Genomic DNA, 22593 nt, shown 5'->3' with positions numbered 1-22593 from the left:
AAATACACTAGATGGATGATAGCTTAAGTAGAAACACCGATGCCAAGCTGTTGGACTAAATGGGCTACTTATTTGCTATAATGTACCTCATAATTCTATGGATGAATTGAGGGAAATAGAGATACTAGGAGTCCATTTGATTTATCTTATGCTTAGGAAGTCAGGACAAAAATCGCTGTTTCCTAATATGTAGGCTCTAAATAGAAGATACTTAATAAAATGTTGTTTTTAATATATCTGTGAATAATTTCAGTGTTAGTTACTTAAGTCTTTCTTTGGGATCAGTTCACAGATGACAGAATGTAACGCAGAATCTGGCAATCATACACACTTTACTTGTTAAATGACTGCCCTTGTACTACTCCTCCTTTGAAATCAGTGAAATTGGCATCTGAGCTCATGACACATCCTATCTACCTGGGAGTAAAATTAGCAGCTGAATAAATTTACAGAAATCATCCCCAATATAACTTCCTGAGACAAAGCTCTGTCAATTAATCATAAATTATCCCAACTTTTTTTTTACAGGCTCCCAATGAGCCCCAAGATATTTTCTTGAAAGTGGCATGTGGACCTAGCCCAGAGATCAAGAAGTTCTGTGTCATGATTTACATGTGAGTAACCACCACTGAAAAGAGTGAAATTCGGCACCATCTTATCATAGTGCTATGAAAGCAACAGTGTCAGATTTCTGATCTCTGTATTTGATGTGTTAATTGATCTGGGATTTACCATCAGGGAGGAGTTACAGGAGTCTGAAGACCCACGTTCAGTCTTGCAGGGCAATGCCCACAAAATGCTGGAGGAACTCACCAGGTCAGGCAGCAGCAATGTAAGGGAATAAACTGTCAACTTCTGGGGCCAAGGCCCTTTAACAGGAATGGAAAGGAAGGGTCAGAAGCCAGGATAAGAAGGTTGGGTAAGTGGAAGTAGTAAGGAGGGAGGGGAAAAAGTTACCATAAGTTAGAGAAATTGATGTTCATGCCATCAGGGTGGAGACTACCCAGACAGAATATGAGATGTTGCTCCTCCAACCTGAGTTTGGTTTCATCATGGCAATAGAGACCATGGACAGAAAGATCATTAAGGGAATGGGAACTCAAAATCAAATGGGTAGCCACTGAGAGATCTTGCCTCTTGCAGCTAACAGAGCAATGATGTATTTGGTCTCACCAATGTGGAGGAGGCCACATTGGAAGTAATAGATTACCCCAGATTCTAAAGTGAAGTGTCTGGAAGGACCTTTTAGGGCTCTGAATGGCGGTGAGGGAGGAAGTGTAGGGGCAGGCAACACTTATCACACTTGAAGGGATAAGAGCCACAAGGAAGATCAGTAGGGTGGGACGAGTAAATAAAGGAGTCATGTAGAGAGTGATCTCTACAGAAAGCGGGTGGAGGGAGAAGAATGTGAGATATATTTAGTTGTAAGATTCTGTTTTACATTGTACCGCTGCCATAAAACAATAAATTTCATGATAAATGTCAGTGCTAATGAAGCTGATTCAGATTCTGCTATAGAATTGATTTTAACCCAAGCACATAGATATATACAGATATACCTGCGTTAAGAATGCCCAACCTATGGACACCCCTTACATATGAATGATTGACCATAACTTTATTAAATTCAAAAGTCCGGTGTGCGTACATACATTTGTTCTTATGAATAGGAGAATTAGTTTCCTCTCTTTTAGTAATTGTTCTTTATCAGGTTTGTGTGTTTTTATTGCTATTCATTAAATACAGTGGAGGTATAGTTATCATATTGAGTGATTTTCATGTATTTTCTAAGTTATAGACAAAATCCACTTATGAATGTAAAACTGGAATATGCTCATTACCCAGGATGAATTTATGAATCCTTATCTTCCCACTGTTTGCTCTGCAGGGAGGAACGCGTGGTTTTGGGTAACATACTTTTCTATTAACAGATACAGGTCTTCTTTTGTGAATTGTCTCCGTTTGATGCTTCTCCCACTCCTGGTCTAAAAAGAGAGTTTTGATATCATATTTTACATCATTTGGGAGAAGTAAGAAAGAAAATTATGTGTGCAGGATATTGACAGAACATTCTTGTAGGGCCTTCTGTTTTCTGTAGCCAAAATGCAGACAAAAATGAGAGAGCTGGAAATCTAAAATATTAAACAAAACTGAAAACAGTAAGGTAACATCTATGGAGAGAGTATCAGACTTAACAGGTTCTATTGTTGGGCCATTTTGATCCGGACTATAACTCTGTTTCTGTCTTCACAGATGCTGTATGACATCCTGAGTATCTCCAGCAATTTCTCTTTTTATTTCTCTGTTCTGTAGCCTGATATATGGTGTAATAATCCACATTATTAAGTGGTAGCAAGCCCTGTGTATTGGCAGCACAAATAGGAGTCCAATTCCACCCCAGCAACTAGGTTTCTTCCTAATTCCACTGCTTCTTAAAACTAGATGATTAGATACTGGTACAATGGAGACACAAGACACTGCATAGTAAGTCCATAAGACATAGGAGCATAATTAGGCCACTTGGTCTATGGAGCCTGCTCTGGCATTCGATCCTGGCTAATTTATTTTTCCTCTCAATCCCACTCTTTTGCCTTCTCCCCCTATACTTTGATGTCCTTACTAATCAAGAACTTATCAACATCTTTTATAAATATACCCAATGAGTTGGCCTCCAGAGCCATTTGTGGTGATGAATTCTACAGATTCATGTCCCTCTGCCTAAAATTCCTTCTTTTTTCTCTCCTATTCTGAGGCTGTACTTACTGGTCCTAGACTCCCCCACTATAGGAAACATCCTCTCCACATCCATTCAATCTAGGGTTTTCAATATTCAGTAGGTTTCATTAAGAGCCCCCCTCATTCTTCTGAACTCCATTGATTACAGGCCTGGAGCTATCAAACACTCCTTATACATTAATCTTTTCATTCCTGGGATTGTTCTTGTAAATCTCCTCTGGACCCTCTCCAATGCCAGCACATACTTAGATTGTGTTGGCATTGAATAAAACTGCTCACAGAACTCCAGATGTGGTCTGACTAATGCCTTATAAAGTCTCAGTAGTACATTGTTGCTTTTATATTGTTGTCCTCTTGAAAGGGATGCAAACATTGCATTTGCCTTCCTTACTACTGATTCAACCTGCAGGTTAAATCTTCAGGGAATCCTGCACCAGGACTCACAAGTCACTGTGGACCTTCTCTCATTTTCTCTCCTTATTGCTTTTTCAGTTGCCTTCTGCTGTTTTTTTTTAAGGTTACCATTCCTTCAGCTTCCCACTAATTTTTGCAATATTGTATGTCCTCACTTTTCCTTTTATGATATCTCTGATTTCCCTTGCTAGCCATATCCTCCCTTTAGAAAGTTTAGAAACCTCATCCTCCCTTTAGAAAGTTTCTTCTTTGGGATGAACCATTCCAGCATCTTCTGAATTACTCTCCGAATCTCCAGTCATTGCTACTCTGCCATGATCCCTTCCAATCATTTCTGGCCAATTCCTCTCTCATGCCTCTGTAATTGCCTTTACTCAGCTGTAATACTAATACATCGGATTTTAATTCAAACCTCAGAGTGGATTTTATCATATTATGATCAATGTCTCCTAAGTGTTCCTTTACCCTAAGCTCCCTAATTACATATGGCTCATTAAATAACAGAATTGTCTTTCCCCTAGTGGGCTCAACCATAAGCTGCACTAAAAAACCATCTGGTAGGTATTCTACAAATTCGTTTCCTTAGGATCCAGCACTAGCCTGTTTTTCCCTTGTGTCTGGATATTGAAATCCCCTATAACCATTGCAACATTGTTCCTTTTACATGCCTTTTCTATCTACTGTTGTGATTTGTACCCACTCTGCCTTTCCTGGATGGATCATCGACTCATAGTGTCCAAGTTTAAACTTCGCATCCTGCCTGTGAGAAGACCCCAAGTTCAGAAGACTGCAAAGAGGCTCAATGTCTCCAAGCTGAAGAGCAGCGTAGTTGCAGAAGAATTTCGTGAAGACTTAGATAGCAGGCTGCTTGACACACCCCAGGATGACCACACCAGCATTGAAGAGCAGTGGACGGCTTTCAGAGATGCAGTCTAGTCTACCGCTCTCAAACACCTCGGACCAGCAATCCGTAGACATCAAGACTGGTTCGATGAGAACGACAAGGAGATACAGGCACTATTGTCAGAGAAACACCAACTGTTCAGAGCGCACCAGAACGATCCCACATCACAAGCAAAGATAGATGCCTTCGCCAGTGCAAGACGGAAAGTGCAGAAGAAACTCCGTGAGATGCAGGATGTCTGGTTCAGCAATAAGGCCAATGAGATCCAGGGCTATGCAGACAGTCACGACACCAAGCGTTTCTATGATGCTTTGAAGGCTATGTATGGACCTCAGTCCTCTGGCTCCTCCCCCCTCAGTGCAGATGGGACTCGGCTGCTGACAGAGAAAAAGCAGATTTTGGAGAGATGGGCTGAACACTTCAACCAGGTCCTCAACCGCCCTGCCAAAATCAATGATGAGGCCAGTGCTCACCTACCTCAGGTGGAGATCAACCTGGACCTTGACAACCTCCCCACAGAAGAAGTCAGAAAAGCCATCTGGCAACTTTCTTGTAGCAAAGCACCAAGATCAGATGCAATCCCTGCTGAAGTCTACAAAGCAGGAGGCCCATTCATGATGCAGAAGCTGACTGAGCTCTTCCTGTCTATGTGGAACGAAGGAAAGGTCCCGCAACAGTTGTAAGATCCCAGTATAGTCCACATCTACAAGAGGAAAGGCAACCGCCAGTCTTGTGACAATCACCGAGGCATCTCCCTCCTGAACATAGCTGGGAAGATCTTGGCTCGCGTCCTGCTTAATCGCCTTCTCCAACACCTTGAGCAAGGTCTCCTCCCAGAAAGCCAGTGTGGCTTCCGTGCAGAGCGTGGAACTGTCGACATGATACTTGCTGCATATCAAGTCCAGGAAAAATGTCAAGAGCAGCACAATGACCTCTTTATGACCTTTGTCGATCTGACCAAGGCATTTGATATGGTCAGCAGAGATGGCTTATGGAAGATAATGGAGAAGTTTGGCTGCCCTAGCAGGTTCATCACAATTGTTCGGCAGTTCCATGATGGCACGATGGTGAAAGTTTTGGGTGATGGTGGCGAGTCAGAAGCCTTCCCAGTGACGAACGGTGTGAAGCAAGGATGCGTTCTCGCCCCTACACTCTTTAGCATGGTCTTCTCTGCTATGCTGAATGATGCCTTCCGCGATTGTCAGGATGGTATACACGTCAGATACAGGACTGGCACTGGCCTATTCAACCTCCGGCGTCTACAAACTGTTACAAAGGCAAAGGAGACTGTTGTCAGCGACCTCTTATTTGCTGATGATTGCACCCGCAACGCCAGCACAGAGCAGAAGATGCAGCGAGAAATGGACTGCCTCTCACGAGCCTGTGACAACTTCGGACTTACAATCAGCACCAAAAAGACCGAAGTTATGTACCAGCCCATACCTGAAAAGCCCTACCAGGAACCACACATCACAGTAAAAGGGGCAGAAGCTACTGGCAGTCGACAGCTTTACTTATCTGGGCAGTACTCTATCACGAGCGGTGGACATAGATGCAGAGGTCAGCAACAGAATTGCCAAAGCCAGTGCCGCCTTTGGGAGACTCCATGAGAATGTATGGGAGCGGAGAGGACTCAGCCTTACCACCAAGCTGAAGGTCTACCGAGCAGTGGTTCTCACCATCCTCCTCTATGCCAGCGAGACCTGGACTGTCTACAGCAGACACGCTAAACAGCTCAACCACTTCCACTTGAGCTGCCTCCACAGACTTCTCCACGTACGATGACAGGACAAAGTCCCAGACACGGAGGTCCTGGAGCGGGCTAGCAACCACAGCGTCTACACCCTCCTACAGAAAGCCCAAGCCAGATGGGCTGGCCATGTCGTCAGGATGTCTGACAGTCGATTACCAAAACAGCTGCTGTATGGAGAGCTGAGCCAGGGCAACCGCTCAGTTGGAGGGCAGAAGAAACGTTTCAAAGACTGCCTCAAAATGTCCCTCAAAGACCTCAACATCAATCCCAGTAACTGGGAATCGCTTGCTCTGGACCGCCCAACCTGGTGGAGCAGGACCACTAAAGGAGCGTATGCAGCAGAAATCAGACGCACCGCAGAGGCTGAGAGAAACACGCCGCGTGCAAGGCTCAGACTACCTCCACTTCCACTGCAGCACCTACCCTCATGTGTCCCACATGTGGGCGAGCTTTCAGGGCCTGGATTGGCCTCACCAGTCACCTCCGGACCCACGTCACAAACCCTCCACCTGACAGAAGTCGTGGTCGTCTTCGACTCCGAAGAACGAACAACAACAGCCTTTCCTTGAAGACTACAACTGCAAGAAGTGCATCCAGCTGTAGCTTCTAATAATCCACATTAAGAAATTGGAGCTGGAACTGAATGAACTCTGAGTCATTCAGGAGGCTGAGGGAGTGATAGGTAGGACATATAGAGAGGTAGTTACACCCAAGGTGCAGGCACAGGAAACTGGGTGACAATCAGGAAAGGGAAAAGGATTAGGGAGAGAGCACCCTTTGGCCACCCCCCCTCAACAACAGGTATACCACCTTGAAAACTGTTGGGGGGGGGGGGAAGATGACCTAACAGAGGCAAGTCATGCTAGTTGGGTCTCTGGCACTGAGTCTGCCTCTGTGACTCAGAGGGGAGGGGGGAGAAGAGGCATGCTGTGGTAATAGGGAATTTGTTAGGGGAATGAACAGGAGGTCCTGTGGGTTAGAACGAGATTTCTTGATGGTATGTTGCCTCCTGGGTGCCAGGGTCCAGGATTTCTTGGATTGAAACCCCAGCATTTGTAAGTGGGAGGGTGAACATCCAAAAGTCGTGGTCCATGTAGGTACCAATGACATGGGTAGGATGAGTGATGGGGTTCTGCTTAGGGAGTTCAGAGTGTTAGGTGCTAAGTTAAAGGGCAGAACCTTCAGGATTATGATCTCAGGATTGCTACCTGTACTACGTGCTAGTGAGGCTAGAACTAGGAAGATTATACAGTTTAATACATGGCAAAGGAGTTGGTGTAGGAGGGAGGGCTTAAGATTTTTGGATCATTGGGCTCTCTTCTAGGGAAAGTAGGACCTGTACAAAAGGGACAGTTTGCACCCAAACTGGAAAGGAACTAATGTCTTAGTGGAAAGGTTTGTTAATGCTGCACGGTGGGCTTTAAACTGGAATTACAGGGGAATGGGAACCAGAGTGCCAGAACAGTTAGTGAAGAGGTTGATGGAGGAAGATGTTGGTAAGACCTCAGACAAAATTAGGAGTCAAAAGGTTGAGTATGGTACGACTAGTATCCCGAGCTGCTTATATTTAAATTCAAGAAGTATTGGAGGAAAGGTGGATAATGGTGCTGAAGATGAGGTAGCTGGTTTACAAACAGAGGCACTGTGTAGTGAGGGGAGGCTGTTGATAGGGTAAATTTGCAGTCAACAGGATGACTTGCAATGTAAAAGGCGGACAAAAAGGGTGAATACGGGACGGAATGTGTTATATTTGAATACACACCGTATACAAAATAATGTAGATGAATTTGTAGTACAGTTGCAGATTGGTAGGTATGTTGTTGTAGGCATCACTGAATCATGGCTAAATGAAGACTATAGCTGGGAGCTTAATGTCCAAGGGTACACATTTTATCAAAAGGACAGGCAGGAAGGCAGAGGGGGCAGCATTGCTCTGTTGGTAAAAAGTGAAATCAAATCATTAGAAAGAGGTTACATATGGTCAGAATGTGTTGAATCATTGTGGATAAAGCTAAGGAACTGCAATGGTAAAAAGACCTTGATGGGAGTTACATACAGACCCCCAAACAGTACTAAGGAGACAGGAAGTGCATGCCAAAAGGCAATGTTAGAATAGTGATGGGGGATTTCAATATGCAGGTAGATTGCAAATTCAGGTTGGTGCTGGATTCCAGGAGGAGGAATTTCTAGAGTGGCTACAAAATGGCTTTTTAGAGCAGCCAGTGGTTGAACCCACCAGGGGATCAGCTAATATGGTGGAATTCACCCTGAAATTTGAGAAGGAGAAGCTAAAGACAGATGTATCCGTATTACTGTGGTAGGGATGACAGCAGAGCAGCATTATCTGGAATTTCTGGAAGCAATTCGGAAGGCACAGGATGTATACATCCCAAAAAGGAAGAAGTATTCGAAAGCATAGGTAACACAACCATGGCTAACAAGAGAAGACAAAGCCAACATAAAAGCCAAAGAGAAGGGATATAATAGAGCAAAAATTAGTGGGAATTTAGAGAATTGGGAAGTATTTAAAAATCAACTAGAAAGCAGCTAAAACAGTCATTAGGAAGGTAAAGATGGAATACAAAAGCAAGCCAGCCAATACTATTAAAGAGGATATCAAACGTTATTTCAGATAAATAAAATGTAAAAGAGAGGTGAGAGTGGATGCTGGAGAGGTAATAATGGTGGACAATGAAATGGTGGATGAACTGAATGAGTATTTTGCGTCAGTCTTCACTCTGTTTTAGTTTAGTCTCTAGCTATTCCCTCAACAGAAACTTCTGCTTTTCCTATGTTATCAGTACTTACTTGGATTTGGACCGTGACAACTGGATCTTTCACCTCCAAGTTCTGTCGCAGGTCAGGTGAGATGTCCCAATCCAGGGCTTCAGGCAGACGACACAGCAGTTGTGGGGGCCAAGTCTTTATGTATATTTAAGGCAGAGGTTGATAGATTCTTGACTGGTCAAGCATGAAGGGATATGGGGAGAAGGCAGGAAATTGGGGCTAAGAGGGAAATTGGAGTAGTCATGATGAAATGGCAGAGCAGACTCGATAGCCAGATGGCCAATTCTCCTCCTATAGCTTATGGTCTTATGGTCTCTGGGACTCTCGATCTTTGCAACAGAGAATTGTATACATTCCCCTGAATATACTATCCCCAATTACGACTACATTTCTCTTCTCTTCTACCTCTTAAATGGCTCCTGAATCACAGTGTCATGCTTCCTATAGGGAAGTGTATCCTCATAGGGAACACCTCTCTCAGACCTGTTGGGCAAGCTCAAGGGCCAAGGCTCCTCTAGCCCTGCCTCACTCACAGTCACATGATCTTGTTCCTGGCCACAGACCAAATTTGAAGCAGTAAATTTAATTGGTCTTAATAAAACGCAGTATTCAAGTAATAGTCCCTATTCCTGATGTGTTTGATATTCAGGTTCCAGGTCATTAATTTTGAGCCTGAGTTCCTCAAGCAACCAATACATGCTGCAGATCCAGTCTGTGGGAACCATAATGGGGTCCACTAGCTCCTCATCTTTCAGCTACAACACATCACCTGATCCTCCATCCTCCATACTTCATGTAATCGGTTGTATTTTTGTATTTTTTTTTAAGATACTTAAATCTTTTGGTATCTTTTTAACTACTATATTAAAAAAACCTTACCTGACTCTAATAAAAACACCTTTCCTGCTCTTACTTGCCACCCTTCTGAAGCCTCTCCAGCCAAAGCCTCAGACCTCATACTCCTACACTGGCCCACTCATGCAATGGTTGATCCAAAACATCCTCCAGTTTTTCTTGCCAAAGCCTCAGTTTCCCAATCTGACTCTGGCCATTCCCACAATGGCTTTTGAGTGGATATTATTTTGTTGTGACTTGACCTTAGGGTTTTCTGCATGTTGTACTGAAACTAATCAAGTAACGGAAGAGGGAAATATTTGTAAACAGTTCAAAAACCTTCTAATAAATTTTGCAGGGATCCATGGCTGGCTGTGCCAATCCAGATATGGCAGTTCTACATCCAGTCTCTCCACCGGATAGATGTCAACTGTGTGGTCGGCCAGCGGACCCAGTTATCACTGGTGTTGCGAGGGACACAATCTGCTCGAAATGTGGCTGCCTACACCTCAAATACTGAAGAGCTGGAGGTAACTGGAAATGTTTTATCAGATTAGTCAGATCAAGAAGCAGCAAGTGGAATTCAATTCAAGAGGGGAAACACAACAAGAAAATATGCAGTTACTTGCTGGAGAATGAAATGTTGATGGATGTTGGATTGCTTGTCTGCAAATCCCTGAAGCTAGCAGGCCAGATAATTAAGGTTGTTCAGATGGAATCTAGTATACATGCCTTCATTGGCTGAGTCACAGAACAGAAGAACAGAGAAGTCATGTTGAAGCATATGAGACATTAGTTAGACTACAGCTAGAATATGATGCATAGTTCTGGCCACCACAGCACAAGGAAAAAGGAATTATTCAAGGATGGCAAGGGGATCTGGCTGAGAGGAGGAGTTGAAGTCAGGGTAGATAAATCATGACCATTTTGACTACAGAACAGTTTTGAGGGAGGTGACCTACTCCTGCACCAATTTTCCTGTGTTATTAGAATCAGATTCATTATCATTAGTATATGCTGTGAAATGTGTTGTTTTGCCATTAGAGTTCCCAGCAGTCCATGAACTCAGTATTCTTCTTTTGCACTATCAAAATTCAAACTATTTTTTTAATCAAAGTCCATACTGTATATGTCTCCATATAGAGCCCTGAGATTAATTTTCTTGCAGGCGTTCAGAGTAAATACAAAGAAACAATAGAATTATTGACTGCATACAAGACAGGCAAACAGCCAGTGTGCAAAAGAAAACAAAGTGCAAGTGCAAAATGAGAAAAAAAACAAAATAATAATAATCTGTAGATATTGAGAACATGAGATGAAGAGGTCTGAAGAATTATAGGTAATAAAGAGAGTCTACCAAGGCCTTGGTTCTTTTATTCAGAACAAAGGACTTAGAGAGGATTTTATTGAAATGTGTAAAATAGAAGAGCCCCAGACTAAATAAACAGTAAGTACTCATTCCTTTAGCAGAAAATTTGGTAAATACCAGGATAGATTTAACTTATTTAGTAGATGGATTAGAGTGGAGCCAAAAAGTAATATTTTACTTAGAGTGATAAGTTGCTGCCTGAAGGTGTGGTAAATGCAAATTCTCTCACATCGTTTAAGGTATATTTTGCACTTGAAGAGAGTTAACTTGTAGACCAGGATCATTGAAATAGGATTAATCCAAGGTCTATTTTTGATAACCATGGTCATAATGGACTGAATAGCTACTTTCCATGCTATAAATTTCAATGATTTTGTTGTAAAAATGTTAATTATCTTCAGAACTTTAGGGAGAGGAGGTGTGAACACAGAATCTCATTTGCCATGGAATTGGACTGATGAATTTATGTTCAGCTTCAGCAATTAGCTAAGGAATTTGTGGCAGTTTTCACTCTGTTGTTATAATTAATAAAGACGTCAGTTGACTGGGAGTCCTGGAAACAGGGATTCAGTGAGCTGAGAATCAGGGCACAAACTAGAATTGGATGAGCTGGGAGTTGGTGTACTGAGCATTGATGGCGAGTGAAAATTGAGGTAACTGAGAACTGAATGAGCTGAGCTATGTGAGCATTGGTCGAGTGAATCAGGAGAGAGGTGACAGGGAGAACTGATGGTTTTGAAACTATATCTCCACAAGTGTAAATATCCTTGGGATTGTTCAACATAGTAAATATCTGTCCTGAAGAAGGGTCTTGGCCCAAAACATCAACGGTTTATTCATTTCCATAGATGTAGCTTGACCTAGCATTTGTGTATGGTGCTCTGGATTTCCAGCATCTGCAGGATCTCTTGTGTTTATAGTAAATATCTTTCAAAGTTGGCATTTAGGTACTAATCACTGTTTTATATTTTTTTTATCATCTAGGTTATGCCATCAGATGTCTTCCTACTTCCACCACACGTGGTAAAGGATCTGCACATTACCATCCGGCCTCAGATGGAAGGAAATAGGTGCATCTATCTGAATGTGGTGGATGTAGATTTCCGTCAACTGGTGGCATCTTGGCTTATATTCTTAATATGTAAACAACCTGCCATCTGTAAGGTAACAAGAGTTAATGCATCTGAACTATTTTAAGGAAGAAATATATTAAGTAAGGGTATTGGGTCTTTTCCATATTCTGCTTTCCTTACCATATAATTGAGAACAATTCATCTTGAACAAATAGATCTTACACATGCAATCATATATGAATGTCTTTCCACCAACCTGCTGCCAACTACCTTCCCTCTGAGATCATGGAAGAAACAAAGTGTAGGACAACATATTGGAGGGAGGAGCTGGTGAGGAAAGCAGGAGTGGTATGGAGTGGATTGTGGGATGGAAACATGGACAGAAGAGGAAAATGTGGATAAGGTGGAGGAGAATATCTTGACAAGGGTGGTGAGAAAGGTGCAGAGAAGAGCATTGGGCTAGTATGGGGGAGGGGCACCTGAGAAGATCATTTGGTTTGTGGTGAGTGTGAAGCAGCTGAAGTGATGAATGGGAAAACGATGATGTAACTGAGGAAGAATGTCAAGGAGAGGTTTAGGGAGGGGATGAGAGACTAGAAAGACATCGGCAAAAGAGGGATAGAGGGTGATCACTAGGAACTGAAATGTTAAAGGAGAAACCTCACTCAGTAATGTTGATACTTATTTTATACAATTTGTTTTTAAGGGCAATACAGCACAGTACAGACCCTTCAGCCTGCAATGTTGTGCCAAGCCTTTAACGTACCCTAAGATCAATGTAACCCTTGCCTCCCACATAACCCTTCATGTTTCTTTCATCCATGTGCCTATCTAAGAGCCTCTTAAATGTCTTTAACATATCTGCCTTTACCAACATCCCTGGCAGAGCATTCCACATCAACCACTCTGTGTCACCTACCTGTGACAACCTCATACTTTCCTCCAAACACTTTAAAGTTATGCCCTCTTGTATTAGCCATTAGGTGGGCCCTGCGAAAAAGTATGTAGATGTCCACTCTGTCTATGCCTCTATATCTTGTACAGCTCTATCAAATCACCCCTCGCCCTTCTTTGCTCCAAAGGCAAAAGCTCTAGTTCACTCTGCCTATCCTAATAGGACTTGTTCTCTGATCCAGTCTGCATCCTGGTAAATCTCCTCTGCACCTTCTCTAAAGCTTCCACCTTCTTCCTATAATGAGGTAACGTATGTAATACTCCAAGTGTAGTCTAACCAGAGTTTATATAGCTGCAACGTTACCTTGCAGTTCTTGAACTAAGTACCCCAGCTAATGAAGGCCAACACACCATACACCTTCTTAACCATCCTATGAACTTATGCTGAAACTTTGAGGGATCTATGGACACGGAACCCAAGATCCCTCAACACTTCTAAGAATCCTGCCATTAACCCTGTATTTTGTGTTCATTTTGTACTGGATGTCCACTCTATCTATACCTCTACATCTTGTAGTCTGACCTTCCAAAGTGAATCACTTCACATTTTTCTGGGTTGAACTCTAGCTGTTACTTCTCAGCCCAGCTCTGCATTCTATCAATGTCCCTATGTAACCTATGACAACCTTCTACACTATCAACAATACCACTAATCGTATGTCATCTGCAAACTTACTAAGTCACTATTACACTTCCTTATCCAAGACATTTACAAACATCACAAAGAGCAGGGGTCCCAGAACAGATGCATGCGGAACCGCTGGTCACTAATCTCCAGGCTGAAAAGGATCCATCTACAAACACCTACTGCCTTCTATGGTCAAGCCAATTCTGAAAACATACCATTGTTTCCATGGATCCCATGCCTTCTGACTTTCTGAATGTGGCTACCATGAGAAGCCTCGTTAAATGCCTTAGTAATATGTAAATGCACCATATTCACTCTACTGTCATAAACACAGGGATTCTGCAGATACTGAAATTTCAGAGTAACATGTACAAAATCTTGGAGGAACTCAGCAAATCCAGCAACACCTATGTAATCTTCATCAATTTATTTTGTCACTTCCTCAAAGAATTCAATCTGGCCCATGAGGCATGACCTGTACTTCATAAGGGGGTTTTTAAATCTAATTTCATGGATGTCATTGGATATATAGATAGAACAACTTTTCTCACCATAATAAAATATTTCTGCAGACACGGTAAGCTGGATTTTCAAGAGGCAATTAAATAAATATAAGTGGAAGAAAAGGGGGAAGGGGCAGTGCATGGTGCTAGTTGAGAAGAAGCAGCAAAGGAGACATTAGAATGAGTGATCAAACATGTGATGAGATACTTGAAGAGAGGTCAGTTTTAAGCAGAGATTTAATGGGATAAAACAAGACAAGAATTTAAGGCAGGGAATTCCAGAGCCTGTAGTCTTGTCACTCAAGGCACAACTAGTGACAGAACAAAGAAATTGGTCTTTGTCAAAATCTGGTTGCCATTGGGCAACAGAATTGATCTTTTTTTATGTTTGTTCTCCAAATTAAGGGCATTAAGTCAATTATCTATGAAGGAATTCAATGTTAAATCAACCTCTTAAGGCAACCCTGCCCCCCCCCCCCCAAAAAAAAAACTGCTGTTAAAATGTAAAGGGTCACCTACTATATCTGGTGCTCCATGTGCAGCTTCCTCTTCATTAAGAGATCAAATGTAGATGGGGGGGGGGGGCTACTTTATCAAGCACCTTCACACTAACTGCAACAGGCAGGATTTCCCAGTGGCAAACCATTTTAGTTCCACTCCCTATTCCCATTCTGACATGTCAGCCCATAGCCTCCTCTACTGCCACAATGAAGTCACTGTCAGGTTGGAGGAGCAACACCTCATATTCCATCTGGGTATTCTCCAACCTGATGGCCTGAAAATCAGTTTCTCTAGTTCTGGTGATTTTTTTCCCCCTTCCCCATTCTCTCTTAGTCTATTCCACATTCTTGCTCCCTTCTTGCCCCTTCTTTTTTTCTCACCTGCTTATCACCTCTCTCTGGTGCCCATCCTCCTTCCCTTTCTCCCATGGTATACTCTGCTCTCCTGTTGGATTCCTTCATCTTCAGCCCTTTACCTTTCCCACCTTTCACCTCTCAGCTTCTCACTTCGTCCCCCCTCCGCCACCTCCTTACCACTCACCTGGTGGCTTCACCTATCACTTGCCAGCTTGTACTGCTTCCCCTCCCTTCACCTTCTAACTCTGGCTTCTTCCTCCTGCCTTGGTCTTGGCCTGAAACGTTGACTATTTATTCTTCTCCATAGGTGCTGCCTGACCCACTGAATTCCTCCAGCATTTTGTGTGTGATACTGTTGACTGAGTTCTAATGTTATTTTTAGTTCTGAATTCTAGCATCTCCAATTCTATTTATTTTTCATATCATATTAGGCCCAAAGGATTGTATTGGTGGAGATGGTAAGAAATAATGAACCTGACTTTGGCTGATGGGTGAGAAATGAAGTCCATTGTCCTGATGAAGTGGGAATATTGACAAAAATAGAGAAAAATAAACAGGGTAGACACATATTCTCAGCTTCCCTCTGCAGTTTCATTACTGCTCTTATATTTGTTTAAGGCTTTTGAGATCTCTATACCCTTGGAAGAAGGGAAAGGTAGCAACAAGCGCATCAATTATACCAATCCATACCCAACTAAGCGAGTGTATTTCCTGCGAACCAATCGTCCTGATTTACTTCAGTTCAAAGAAGATTCTTTTGAGGTAAGAACTTTAAGTCATTCTGCTTATATTTCATTCTTACAAAGTTATGCAGAAGTATTTAAAACATAGAAAATGAGTTAAAGAAATATTTCTTGTCTGTAATTTTAAAGCCGTGTTGGCTATTGTACTCTATTTGTGACCTCATAGTGAGTAGGTGATGCCACTCTGGGAGTAATGTACTCTGGTTATAAACAATACATTATGTCATAAAGTAGCAACAATAATTAGCCATAACATAAATGAACCTTCAGTTCTACAGTCTGGAACAAAAGGAATGTAATCACAGAAAATAAAATATTAATAAGTATTTGGAATATAAAAATGAAATTGCCACAGAAGAAAGGAAGGAAATCCCTGGACATTATGCTGGATATAGAGCATGATCAATATGGTGACCAAAAACTGAAGTGAAAACACAATAGCTGGAAATACTCAGTAGTTGAGGCCACCTTAGCGAAAAGAGAAACAAGTTAGTTTTCAGTTGCAAAGAGAGTGTTGAGGGATGGATAGGATGGGGCAAAGCCAAGGTTGCCATGGTGATGAGCTGTTAACAAAGCCATCCAGCCCATCATGTCCGCAATGGTTTACTACCCACTATGGGAACCCTGGTCTCACCCTATCAGAGATATTCCCTCCTCATTTAGTCCAACCCCACTCACTCTGCAATTTAAACCAACCTTTTTTCCTCATTTTCCCAGTTCTGATATAGGGTCTTTGACATAAAATGTTAATTCTGTTTGTTGTTTTATTGACAATGATAATGGAGCCATTGCAGATCGTGGCAACAGTTTTTAATTGTTAAACAACAACAGGCCTAGTATGATGTGTGGAAAACTCCAGGTGTTAAGAACTTTGGAAATCACATGCAAAGTTACGTTTTATGTTCCTGACATCTTAATTTACATTTCTATTCCAAATATTGCTTTCTGAAATAGGAGTAAGTCAGTAGTGCTTGGTTCCACCTTCTACAGAGACCATGTGCTCCACAGAATGATCACTCCCTTACTGAAATATGGGTTCTTTAGTTTATAAATGCAAGAGGTTATGCAGATGTTGGAGATCCAGAGTAACTCACACAAAATGCTGGAGGAACTCAACAGGTCAGGCAGTATCTATGGAGAAAAATAAAGAACAGACCTTAAGAAGGGTTTTGGCCCAAAACATTGACTCTCTAATCCTCCCCAAAGATGCTGTCTGACCTGCTGAGTTTCTGTAGCTTATGTTTGAATTCTTTCATCTTCAAGAACCGGCCATCATTTCTAATTTGAAACAACATAATATATAACAGCCTTCATGGTATGTGTTTTGTGGGCACGATGTGTATCAAATCATTTCCGATAAGATGACTGATGGTCTGCCTTAACCTTCAACAGTCACCTCAACTACCATCTAATCTCATTACCCTACCCCACCCCAGACTTTAATGTACATCACAAACAGCAACAATCCCAGCACGAATACAATTAGTCACAAGCTCCCAACTGAAAAAACAACCCTCTGTCATCAGCTCTGCCTCCTGACATGAGGTCAGGTTACTTTCCATTTGCCAAATTGCCCTGGATCCTGTAAACTCTTACCTTTTTAAGTAATTTCCCACATGGGATCTGGTCAAAGACCTTATTGAAGTCTTGATAGGCTACATCGGCCACAAACTCCTGCTTAACATTTTCTTTATTGTTATAATTTTGTAAGTAAAACAAAGGTGAGTACTGATGAAATCTGAAATCTGAGATCTGTGTTTTGGCTGCAAAACCCTGTTCTCTGATTTTTTTGTTATGTTTTTGCTGATGTGTTCCTGAGTTCACAGACTACTAATTTGTTTCAGATTGAAGGTGGTGAAACCTACCACATTGGCCTACGGTTTGCACCAGGCTGGAATTCCGGTGAGGAGGAAATCCTGATTTTCATTAATGACCAAGCTGAAAAAAATGAAGAAACTTATTGTGTGAAAGTAACGTACCAATAAAATCTACTTGAACGCCTGAGGCAGCAGATGTTTTACATCACTCCACTTTAGAAGAGATACAACCTTCTTCTTCAGCATCTCAAGAACCATCACTGCTGAAGTTCATGACCACGTGCCAGACTGTCAGTGGAATCTCTGGGGCAAGTTCTATCTACTGCAGCAGAATAACATTTCAGCTCCATTTTACACTCCTGTATAAGTGCCTGCTGCATGTCTGCTTCAGACTGCATAAAATGATTGCTATATCATGGGACTGAATCACTCATCTTACACCATAGTTTCCAATTCTAGATCAATACTGTTTTGTCCAAGTTCAAGTCAAAGTTCAAGTCACACACAGCACATAGTACATATAACCACATATAGTTACAATAGCAGAAAAATATAGCCCAAGTCCCCAAGTTGCATAGCCTATAGATTGATGCTGCATGGGATGTTGCCCTACAGCTACTTTTTTGCAAGAACAAGCACGCAGCAGTTCTTTATCAAGTGCTCGGACAACCGCAGATGAATTCAATGTAGCTTGTTTTCTACCAAGTGAATACTGGAGGGCAGCACCAACAGGATGGCCCAGCCCCCAAACCAGCACAGACTCCAGTGCTTCTACAAGGGTCTCGGCTCTCTCCCACACCACCTCTGGCATCTCCTCTGCTGAGCATGTGCAGCAGGTGACACCATGGCAAGAGGGCCTTGTCTGCACTTAACCGAGGCAACACAACTCCCCAGCCTCGGTTTCACCAATGAATCAGTGAACAGGAATTGCAGCATTCTACATTACTAATGTCCAACAGGGTTTTCCAATCACAATAAAAATATTCAAGTCAATTATTTGCACAGCTAGTTGTACTACACACTGCCTCTGCACAACAACATTACACAACAAATCCAGAGGCGAATACAAGGTACGCAAGTTCAGCTCCATCGCTATTCAGCAACTTGTTAGTGTGGTAGACCTATAGTATCTTTATATTCAACAGTGTCTAGCGATTGTATAAAAGATGTAAAGGACAAACAATTATACCTTGTTGCCAAAATGTAACTCTTGCCCCGAATGTGGTTCCAGGTATGGAAAGTACACAAGTTTCATTTAAGTTTCACTCATAAATAAGTCGTCGTTTTGTTTCCATAACATCACCCATGATTGACAAACTGGATTCCCAATACTGCTGAAAGCCATACCTTTATTTTCATTAACTCAAACTCCTGGTTCAGCAGACTCCTCACCAATCCTGGACAATCTCCAATTCATCCTGGTAGCATCTGCCCACTTCTTTTGTTATCTCCTTCTCACTCAGCAGTGGTCTTCTTCAACACCTATTGGCTACTAATTTAATTCAAACCAGAATTAAAACTTGACATCCTTTACTATGGTCTTACATCACTTAACCTCTTAAAATTCCTACTACCTCAGTGATGTACCATTAACTTTCATGTATGTCTTCGTGTAATATTATTTCTAGTTAGAATTTATTCAGTATAAGTGCTTTCACCTTGTTTCTTCTGAAGCTCTCAATTACTATACCTGTTTTTGTCTGGTTTTGTTGCTCCCTTTGTGAATCAGCTGTGAGTATTCGACTGCATTAAATATGCTGTACAAGCAGTCCACTGGCAAAAGGAACATCAACAACACTTTACCTCATGTCCTTCAAGTGGAGGAAGCACCTTGCAGAGAATGTCCCTCCTCCTTACAGAGTGCTCCTCAACTCACCCCCTTCAACTCTTACGTAAAGCCTCCTCCTAATGGTCTTAGCACCCTTCTGCCCAGTGTGCTGGTCTCACCTAAACACAGATGCTTCTACCGGCCCTTACCCCTCCCCCACAACACAGTGACTTGCTGCTTGACCTATTCCACTCACCCACAAAGTTCTCCATTCTCCACTGAACAGTTGCTCCTACAAATCCTCTAACTTTCCACTGTGTGTTCCTAATGCTACGTACCTCACATGTAATATTCTGAGAACATCTTTGTGTATCTGTGATCTGATTCTACAGAACTCGGCAAAGAGGATGGTAACAGAGATTTTCATTTTACCTCCTTCATTCTTTCAAATGCAGTGACAGCTAAGAAATAAGATCTAAAGAAATCAGCCATTTGATAGTTGACAGTTTGCTGATGTTATCAGGAAAAATGAGAACATGTATCAAGGTCTTTATTGAGGTGCTGCTAAAACAATGACAGCTCAAATGGCCTGGAACATCAGAATGTATAAGAAACATGCAGTTCTTGTAAAAAATCTAGTGACATATTCATTCTGGTTTTATAGTGTATATTTGCAGGTGATATCTGCACTGGCAGTAAAAAAAAGAGGATCTGCAGAGTTCTAGGAAGTTTTCTGTCAAAACATTCAGATATGACCCAAGTGCAAAGAGAGAGAGAGAGAGACAGACACTGAAGCAGGTCAACAGTTCCCTGAATTTAATGAAAACTATTGCAGAATTTAAAGGAAAAGAAAAACAATAAGCACTAAGCCAACAGGACTGTTAACTAAAGCACCCAGACAAAGTTAATGCCAACACTGTGGCTAGTTCTGAGCATAAGCAGGACAGGCAACAGTGAAGTCGTGGACATCTGGGACATAGACGGCCACCAAAATCAACTCTTGATAAACTCCCGGGTCCCGTTGAATTCCTGGATGGGCAAGCAGATGAGAGGACTGACCCAATTTCAACACTCTGGAGTTCAGTGTATTAGGGACAAACAGCCGGTTTGGATGTCCCCTCCTGGGCCTGGATCCAATTGTTGGGTGGCCCTCACCTCCGTCTCTTCCCCAAATTACCAGAGCAGCAATGCATGCATAAGGAATGATGGACTCTGGACTGACGTTGTTCTCTGACACGTTGAACTGCTAGGTGAGAGCGTTGTATTCTTGCTACCAGGACAGTAGGTGAGGATATAATTAAACCAGGTGAAGAAGAGAGCCCAATGGGCTTGACAGGAATTGAGTTTCATAGTGTTCCAAATGTAGGAGAGGTTCTTGTTATCTGTCCAAATCAAAAATGGATGTTCTGCCCACTCCAGTCAGTGTTGTCATTCTTCCAGGGCCTCCTTGACAGACAAAAGTTCTCGATTCCTGACATAGTAGTTACCCTTGGCCAGATTCAAGTGACGGGAAAGAAAGGCACAGCAGTCCAACCGGCTATAGCAGAAGATTGCAGAGAGCACAGCTCGACAATAAATGGCCTCAATAGGTCTGGGTTTTGCATCACTGGGGCAGTGCTGAAGATTCACTTCAGTTCTGAGAATGCTTGGTCTGCTTCATTTGTCCATTGGAATCCTGCAGACATCTTCCTGGTGAGTGCATTTATGGGGACTGCAATACAGCTGAAATTTTGGATGAAGCAGCGACAAAAATTTGCAAACCCATGAACTTACTTGATCATAGATGGCACCGTGACCATCTGATCTTTATTTGGGTCCATTTGAACACTGGATGTATATTGGCCAAAAATGACACCTGGTCTTTATGCAGTTCTCTGGCTTGACATAAAGGTTATTCTCAAGCTGTCTGAGAACCCTCTGGACATGCTGGCCATGTTCCTGGTGAGAGCAGGAATAGATCAGAATGTCATCCAAATACATGAAAGCGAACTGATTCAACATGTCCCTAAGCACATTGTTGATGAAGGCCTGAGAAAGAGCAGGGGTGTTGACTACACTAAAGGGCATGATGACGTACTTACAGTTGCCAGTGGAGATATTGAAAGCTGTCTTCCACTCGTCTCCTTCTCTGATACCAACAAGGTTATAAGCATTGTGCAGATCTATCTCGGAAAATATGATTGTTCCCTGGAGATGTTTGAATGCAGAGGCAAGCAGAGGAAGAGGGTAGCATTGCTTAGAGGCCAACAATCAATGCAAGGACAGAGCTTATCAGCCTTTATGCTCACAAAAAAAGAAACCCACCCCTGCTGGCAAGGTTGACGGATGGATAAACCCCAAGGCCAATGCCTCCTTGATATATCTCTTCCATGGCTATTGTTTCTGGATGAGGGAAAAGAGCTGGCCCTAGGTAAGAGGTCAATGGCGCAGTCGTATAGTTGGTGTGGAGGCAAGGAAGTAGACTTCTTTTTACTGAAGACCTCAAGAAGATCAGAGTATTCAGTTAGAATGCCAGACAGGTCCACACCAGTAGTTGACACAGGAGGGGATTCGCGGTCTGGTGGTTGAGCTGGACCCAGACAGGTAGCCAGGTTTACCAGTCCCCACTCTTGGAGTGCTTTTAGGGATATCCTGGGTCATGTCAGGATAACCAGGGGAGACTAAGCACTAGCAGCAGTTCAGGTGAATCAAAAAGATAGAAGCAGAGTTGTTCCCTATGGTTGCCTTCAAGCACAAGTTGGAGGGATTTGGTGGAAAGGTGGATCTTCCTGGTGCCCAGAGTCAACCATCCAGGGCTTTGACTTCAATATTTTCTCTCAATCTCTGAGTCAAAACTCCCCACTTTTGATCCAATGAGTTGTCCAAGATATTTCTGGCTGCCTTGGAGTCGATAAACGCCTGAAGTTCATGAGTCTGAAAACCCCACAGTAAGAAAGCTGGGAAGATCACACAGTTAGAGGAAGCTGATTGCACAGAGAACTAACTCATTAGAGCTCCCCTCCCTGCTGACGGGTATCTTCTTTTACTGGACGTTTGGGACATGATGCACAGAAATGTCTTGGATCACCACAATATAGGTAGGAACCTGTTCTGCTCTGATCTTGTTCCTCTTGAGATGGTTCCCTGCACCCTACTTGCATTGGCTCCTCTTTCAGCTGAGTACTGGGTGATGACAGGTGGTGATCCGAAGAGTAGGGAACGTGAGACATTCTTTCCCTTTGGCACTCAGTTGCCAGGTCATCACTTCAAATGGCCAGATTAATCAGGTCATCCAGATTGTCCTGTTCAACATGGACAGCAATCTTGTGCTGGACCCCTGTGTTCAGTCTGCACTGGAAGGCAGTGATGAGGGATCTTTTGTGCCATTCTCGTGCAAGCATGCAGAATTTTACTGCATAGTCCCTCACTGTCCTCCTACATTAGCTCAACCTCCTGACCCTATACTAGGTCAAA

General features: G+C 42.6%; 1 protein-coding gene across 1 annotated transcript in view; it reads left to right on the top strand.

Moving 5' to 3' along the window:
* Positions 1–17556, top strand: part of nphp4 (nephronophthisis 4) — a 381887-nt gene extending 364331 nt beyond the window's left edge. The window contains exons 25-29 of the mRNA XM_073031685.1: positions 529–614; positions 9787–9958; positions 11782–11961; positions 15431–15574; positions 17400–17556. Of these exons, the coding sequence (XP_072887786.1) occupies positions 529–614; positions 9787–9958; positions 11782–11961; positions 15431–15574; positions 17400–17540 (723 nt within the window). The 3' untranslated portion in view covers positions 17541–17556. The remainder of the gene's footprint in view (positions 1–528; positions 615–9786; positions 9959–11781; positions 11962–15430; positions 15575–17399) is intronic.
* Positions 17557–22593: the final 5037 nt, after the last annotated feature.

Source organism: Hemitrygon akajei, chromosome 29 (genome assembly GCF_048418815.1).
Source record: "Hemitrygon akajei chromosome 29, sHemAka1.3, whole genome shotgun sequence".
Lineage (NCBI taxonomy): Eukaryota > Metazoa > Chordata > Chondrichthyes > Myliobatiformes > Dasyatidae > Hemitrygon > Hemitrygon akajei.
The sequence above is the reverse complement of the archived record's forward strand: the minus strand, read 5'-3'. Positions and strand labels throughout refer to the sequence as shown.